The 7,301-nt window shown below is 37.9% G+C and overlaps 1 protein-coding gene across 1 annotated transcript; it reads right to left on the bottom strand.

Moving 5' to 3' along the window:
* Window positions 1-1,254: 1,254 nt before the first annotated feature.
* Window positions 1,255-5,135, bottom strand: LOC104506765 (DCN1-like protein 2). Its single transcript, XM_010147825.1, has 3 exons — window positions 5,051-5,135; window positions 2,450-2,546; window positions 1,255-1,784 (listed from the first exon to the last, which is right to left on the bottom strand). The coding sequence occupies exons 1-3, from the start codon at window positions 5,123-5,125 to the stop codon at window positions 1,705-1,707; spliced, it is 252 nt and encodes an 83-aa protein (XP_010146127.1). The 5' UTR covers window positions 5,126-5,135; the 3' UTR covers window positions 1,255-1,704.
* Between the last annotated feature and the right edge of the window lie 2,166 nt (window positions 5,136-7,301).

The following is a 7,301-nucleotide window of genomic DNA, read 5'->3' as shown; positions in this document are numbered from 1 at the left end:
TTGAACATCACACGCAACTGAAGTTCTCTGAAGCGGAAGAAGGTGATCTTTCTGTAGGCAGCGTGTACATTTGTTCTCGTAGGCTGCACTGACGTAAATGAAAGCTGACGGCTTATATGAAACTCTAAATATTAGAGTTTAAGAGAATATTGTAAGCTTTCATGCCCTCATGACTACAGAATAAAATAGTTTGCTGTCATGCAATACTTAGACGATCTGATGTGACCCAAACATATATAAATTATATAACTTAATGCACTATTTTCTCCAAAATTGTGGCATATATTCGGCACTGATTACAGAAAATATATTAATCATAGCTGTACGTACTCTTTAACAACTCTTTAACAAGCTTTTACAGTGGCTATGACAAACTCATTTTGATGAGGTAGCTTTTAAAAGAGCCCTGTCTGAAGAAGACTTGTTGAGCAGTTTCTAGTAAAACCTTTTTGTGCTTAGGCATTGGAAGACGCTGTTGAGAGAGAGGAGACCAACTGCTCCACACTTCACAATAGATGGCTGGTGAAAGCAAATGACCAAGCAAATTCAGATTTGGTGAAAACTGGTCCAATTCCACTAGCCTGGACATCAATGACAGTGCACAAATTTACTGTTTTTTTCTCTTAAATAAATGTTACTGAATGCACAATACGTTCAGAGGCATGAATGCTTATCATCATTAATGTGAAGTCTCCTTCCCCCTCACTACTTCTCCAAAGTGAAAGCCAACTAGTTAAGTCTTTGGGCTTATTCACATTTATCTTCTGAGACATGCCAGAATTGCACTTTATGCTGCATTTAGCTAGAATTTTCGATATGCTTCAGGCAAAAAATAAAACTGAAAGTTATATTCCACCAGTTCATTATTTAAAATAAATAAAACACATAATTGAAGACTAACTGAATGGTGATAATCAAACATGAATTATAAAAGCATCTTTGGTTGTGTAATGTGTGCTTTAAAATGGTTAATAAAAAAAAGCTGGAGTTGGAACATAGCATAGAGCAGCAGCCCTTCCTCAGCAATGCTACTGCTACATGTCCGTACACTTCGAGAAAAACGAGGAGGAAGTTAATCTCACTGGGAGGAAACAAAAGGCTGGATGCAATCAACCTCTACATCTAGGACTTAAAAATATAAATTTTAAATTTTGGCAACAAGTAAAAAAGCGTAAAGTGTTTTTTTGTTCTGTTACAATTCTACGTTAGGAGAGATCCACAGAATTAACTTTTATAAAAATTCAACGTACTGCATAAGTTTTATTTAGGGATTTCATTTATATACCACAAATACTGCTTTTGATATAAGTACAATATAATACAGTTTTATTTATGTAACTGCTGGTGTTCGCTTTGGATCATGAACTTGAACGGCATGCTGTGCTGTCAAAACTTTAATAAAACGGCCTCTAGTTCTCCAAAGTATAAAATCATGCAAAAACCTACATCCTCTATGATACAACCAGTACAATAATTGAAGCCAGTAGCCTACAAACAGCCTGGACTATCTTCTGAGTTTGTACTTAAAGTGTCCACAAGTCGCCACATATTCCTTTAGACAGAAAGGAAGAATTTCAGTTTGGCCTGCAGAATCTCCTCACGGCCACTGAAACCAGCAACCGTGTGCACAGTTATCAGTCAACAAACCCTCGTTACCTAATGCAGTTCAGAGCGCACCTTTAGTCCGTATTGACAGGTTTGGGGTTAGGAAGTTTTACGTTTTCCTCCTGTGACTACTGGTCGCGCGTACTCCACAAAATCATCTATGAGAACAGGCCACGCTCCTAAAGAGAAGTCAAGCGAGATTCAGACATTAATGGATCATTATCAGCAATAAGCGGGTGTAATCTCTAAAAACAAAGGGTCAGAAGCTCTCTCTGACACTTCGGGCATACTCTAGCTTTAACATGCCTGAAGTGATACACACTTGAAGGAAGCACCTAACTCATTAAACATTTGAATTTCCTCCTGCAGCAATAGTTCTTCCAAACATTATTTAAAGCCTAACCCAGGCTACAAAGTTTATAAACATTAGTTGATAGCAAAACCATGGCATTCCTATTAGAGCCATTCATAGCTTAGGAAGTATTTCTGTACACGGTCATTCCAAATAGGAAATAGAGTGATGTTTATTATTTTAGTGCTGCAGCACTTTTGTACAAAACCCACAGTTTCACTGAGGCTCTTGGAGCATAACAGGTTCCACTGTGCTGTATTGTGGTGTGACAGTATCTGTACTTCCACTTACGCATTACAGCAAACTAGTTAAACTAATAATCATTACTGCTTTGGCAACAAGGATGACACTGTGTTTGCAGCTATATATCTAAGGGTAAACAAATTAAGACAGAAAGTAGCAGCGTGTTCTGTCGTTCATTTACCGCAGTTTTTTTAAATTCTGTGGTACCAATTTTTTTTTTTTTTTTTAAGATATCCCAGTACTGCTCACCTTCTTCATCATAGTTGGACATATCATCTGCAATCATATTTCCAAAGTCTAACAAAAGATTCCAAGTATCTTTTGGAATTGATCTTTTATGATGTTCCTGTAAAGAGGAAAAAATGGTATTGTTCAATCCAAACTACTGCCAGGTTCCACAGTAATATTTTATATTGACATAGATGGAAATACATGTTTTACAAGTATTTCTTCTTTCTTTCTTTTTTTTTTCTTTTTAAATAAAGTTCAAAGCTTCAAAGAAAGTTACAAAATAAACTGCAACGAAAGAAGGCAAAAAAGTGTATAAGTTGTTTTATTTCTTCTGTTCTGCTTTTAGGGTATGTGCTCCTAACTTGTTATGGAAAAAGAACAAAGCAAATGCACTTTATACTTCTACTTAACGGCATCCATTCCAGGTTCTCAAACTCCGCAGCCAAGGGTTAGCATTCTGCCATATCAGCTCGAGTCCTTTTTTCCTTACTCCTTTTTACTTACACTTACCCAGTTTCTCTTTTAACCTGTAAGTTATAGGCACATCTACACTCTTCTCACTCCCAGACTGCCTTCCGGATCCATCATCTCAGCCTCTACTCAGCTATTCCTCATAATGCACTACCTGCCTTTGCTCTACTTCTCTCCAGTGCCCTTTTTTCCCCCCCAGTCTGACCTGTTCTCCACTAGCACCTCCTTCTCTGATTCCAGGTATGCTCCTTCCACACCACCGCGTTCACAAGTACTGGTGTTTGAGCAGCACTCCAAAAAACTTCAGTCCCAGTCAGTGTTCTCTCAGCTTTTAAAGTTAGCACTCCCAGGATGAGAGTGTGTGTGGGGAAACACAACTACTACGCAGCTGTGAGCTGTAGGATCAAGTCAGACCATTCACATCTCACGGTCTGCCGATACTGCTGCATCGCCTGAAGATAGCAGGGACGATTAATAGGGAATTGAATTTCAACACCTGGTTATGGTTTGCAGCAAAAAGTTGTAACTGCACGAGAGACTTCCTCAGTGAAGGGCTGGGGTTTGTTTTGTGTTTGTGGTTGTTTTGTGTTATGGAATGGGTAGATTTTGTTTGCTTGTTTATTATTTTTTTAAGCAGTATTACTCTACAGTATTGAGAGGAACAAGCTGCATTTCAAAAATTTGGAACTCACTCGAAATGAGGTTGATGTCCAACACAACAGCAAACGTAACATTTGGCTTGACGGAGAGGACATATCTTGAGTGCAGCAAGTATAACAAGCAAACACATTTCCTGGAACAGGTTCCTTAAAACAAATGAAGCCAACAAAAACTCACCCCATCCTAAAGAGTGTTAACTTGCTTCCTTCTTAGGTTGATTTTTTTTTAAATCTAAACATTTATTCTAAAGTAAACATTCAGGTTAAATATTTGTAGCAAAGGAAGACACTTTCTATCAGATCATCTAGATTATTGCTTGAAGTAGAGATCTGCAGAGCTGTCGATTGTAACAAAACTGATCACACAGCCAAGCAGGGAGAAAAAATTCAGAGTTTTCTTTGTTTACATCTATAGATCTGAATTTGGATATGTTAAGTCTATTAAGGCAGTTAAATGTGAAATGTTTTCACAAGTTCTCTTGATGAAACTGTAAGCTATTCAGTGAATATGATTCTATGAATAAAATAAATATACTAGCCAAAAATTTCATAGAATCACAGAATGGTTTGGGTTGGAATGGTCCTTAAAGGCCATCTAGTTCCAACCCCCCTGCCACGGGCAGGGACACCTTCCACTAGAGTCAGGTTGCTCAGAGCCTAGAAAAACCTTCAGAAAATATTGTAAAAAGTATACGCTTTCCCTATCAAGCACTGTTGATTATGGGATAAATTAGATTTCTTAATCCTCCTAAACTACAGTTAAAAAGATAAATTAAAAAAAACCCAACAAGATAAATTACACATCACGTAACACTACATAAGGTGGTGGGGTTTTTTTGCAAGTACATAGAAATGCAAATGTAGAAACACGGATGAATGAATCAGGTCCTTAATAAGAGTATTTTGCAATTTCTAAAGTTTAATTTATGCATCTTTACTCCACTGCCCCCAGAATTGCGCTGGCAATAGAAAACTGTCAAGATCAGTTCACAACTGTTATCTAAAAAATGAGTGAAAATAACTACTCAGACAAGAACTTTCACTTAAAAACAAGTGTCTCTCATGTTAAGTCAGTCATAACAGAATTGACATTTTAAAAAGCCTGAGTTTATGCATTAATAGCACAAAAGGCAGAGCATGGTAAAATACAGGGCTGACAATAATCCCAGCTCTCTTGAGAGTAAGACAACACACGTTCAATCTATAATCATGGCTTCATTGCACGCAGAAGCTTTCGTAAGTAGGAGGATGCAGGACCAAGCAAGCAGAATGCCCTATTGCTTTGCTCCATCTTTTTGCATCCTTCTCAATTAGAAAATTATATAGAGAAGATTTAATTTGGCTTAAGACTATTTATATCGGTTTTCAGAGGAAAAAGTTTGAAGGAAATATTCAGACAGCCTGCCTTTTTCTTTACTGTAAGTACGCAGCCTGCAAGCCAGACTGCTGTGGGCGAAGACAGTCAGAAAGGAATACGGTACATACTTACCAACAAAAATTTATTCCAAAGGTCTAGAAATTTAAACCTTCCTGACAATACTAAATTCCAATATGCAATTGCCATTTCTAGATCTGCAAGACACAAAGCAACATGTAAATATTGCAGCACATTATATGCAATGAAACTCTTACGAACAAACAATTAATGCTACATCCATGATGATATAAATTAAATAACATTCTTTTAAAATCACTACAAAAAAATTATAAGGAACTGTTTTCTACTCTCGCTGACCCAAAAGGCAGGGGACAAGCTGTAATGGTATAAACTGTGTATTGAACACCGTAGTCGTAAAGACTAAAATCTTTTTGTCACCATCCAGCAGTGCTGGCTTAAAGATACTTTCCATCTACAGAAGCAGAACAAAGTAATTATCAATAACTCTGTCAAAACCAACCACAAAGATATATGTATCAATACATCAAATATCGATAGAAACCCAAACATTTAAGCCTGCAGGTGCCAATTCCTGTTAATTTATAGCATTTTTGACACACCTGACTTTAAATGGAATTTAAGGACACAAAGGGATAAAAAGAAGATTGGGATGGGGCGTGATAATTCTGCAGCACCCTTTACAGCAGCAATTCTCTCCTTCTGCAGTGATTCAACAGACAAACACCTACACCCAACACTGAAAGTATAAGCCCAAGAAAGCAGCCCTCATTCTGCACCACTAGCAGTGATCTGGGTGCAGGGCTATGTTCGTGCATGCCAACGGGGGGATGCAGCACTGCCACGCACTCGAGAGGAAAAATAGGAGCAATATTCGACGCAGCATAAGGGCAGGAAGGATGTTTTCTTGAAGGAGCGTTTTCATGCTCAGCAACTCACAATACCTAATGGTTCCTGCACGTGGTCCCACAGGTAACAGCACTCAATGTATGCACACTGCTGTGCAACCACAAAATAAAGCATAGCCTTTCTTAAACCACAAAAAGATTTTAGTCTGTGCTTTCAGAGTAAGCTAAGTATAAACAAACTATGAAACTCAGTATAAAGTATTATGATAGCAGACAAAAAGGAAGCTTGAGCTCCAACCGCAAGAAATAAGCACGGCATTTGAAATCATACATGCCACATTACAAACCAAAGGACACTGTCACCTGAAATCTAGTGTCAAGTCTGAAGGACATGTTCTAGATTTTAACATAGGCAGTTCCCTAGAGTCTGTATCATAGAGGGCCGGGGCCCAGACAAAGTGCAGTGGTTAAGATTCAGAGAAATGCAGTGCAGAACTTGCTTTGTGCCCTAATAAACTTCTCTGTCCTTCCTGTCTTTGCCACCATGCTCACTTTTCACAGAGAGTAAGTAGAATAGTTAATAGCATTTACTTGCTGTTTAGATATGCAGATTAATTATTCATATCTGTTATCCCAAATGAAAAGCAAAAGAAATGGGAAGGGAGAAACATGCCAATCTTGCAAATCTATCATGTGACAACATTAAGCAAAATGAACTTTGAAGAAAAATGTTTCAATAGCAGAAGAATTCTTATACTTCTGTTGAAATATTCCTTGGAAGAAGGTCCAGGCAAGGAAACAAATATGGTTTCAGGTCCCACCGAAAATTTAAAAGGGAAAGAAGAGGCCAAACTTCCTTGGTTTATTTGTGTACGTGTCAAATTTAGTATGACGTTAATGTGAACTTGGTTACTGCAAAATTGTATTTAACACAAAGCATGTGAAATACTATCTTAATTAAGTTGATACTTGAGGGATACATTACATGTGTCTGAAAGTCTATTCTCCTGCACACAGATATAGGAAATATTTGCTATAATGTACAACAAAAGCATATCCTGCTCAGGATGCTGCTCTGTAGCAGCTGAAACTGGTCCACACTAGAGCAGCTCTCCCCCAGCAAGCACATGGAGGGAAGTGCTGATCTTGGTTAAAATTAGCTCAAGGGAAAAAGATAAAAAAAGAAGTAAGTCTTCCTCATCTGGTTCACTGCAATCACACAAACCCATGAAGTAACACAAGAGAGAATTGAAGGAAAGGCCTAGATGGAACTGTCACTTTTGATAGAGGTGCCAGTCTAGGCAATCTTAAAATTATTTGAGAAAACTAGGCCTTCAGGGGATATGGCTACACTATGTTGAACAACTTGTCACTGGAGGACAGAAAAGAGGATTTTTCTGCTTTAAAGGGAAGACCTTTATAACCTAGTCATACAGAGTTCCAGTTCTACATTAGGATGCTGATAAAATCTTGCTGAGTGCACCCTCAGCAAGTTT

The sequence above is a fragment of the Eurypyga helias genome, unplaced genomic scaffold (genome assembly GCF_000690775.1).
Source record: "Eurypyga helias isolate BGI_N326 unplaced genomic scaffold, ASM69077v1 scaffold26892, whole genome shotgun sequence".
Lineage (NCBI taxonomy): Eukaryota > Metazoa > Chordata > Aves > Eurypygiformes > Eurypygidae > Eurypyga > Eurypyga helias.
This window is presented reverse-complemented; position numbering and strand designations above follow the sequence as displayed.

What these genes read in the sequence shown, in the direction of transcription:
- LOC104506765 (XM_010147825.1), bottom strand. Translation starts at nt 5,125, where the DNA reads ATGGCAATTGCATATTGGAATTTAGTATTGTCAGGAAGGTTTAAATTT. An exon ending in TTTGGAATAAATTTTTGTTG is followed by an intron (nt 2,547 to 5,050) that starts GTAAGTATGTAC and finishes TCCTCTTTACAG; the next exon opens with GAACATCATAAAAGATCAAT. An exon ending in GTCCAACTATGATGAAGAAG is followed by an intron (nt 1,785 to 2,449) that starts GTGAGCAGTACT and finishes ACTTCTCTTTAG; the next exon opens with GAGCGTGGCCTGTTCTCATA.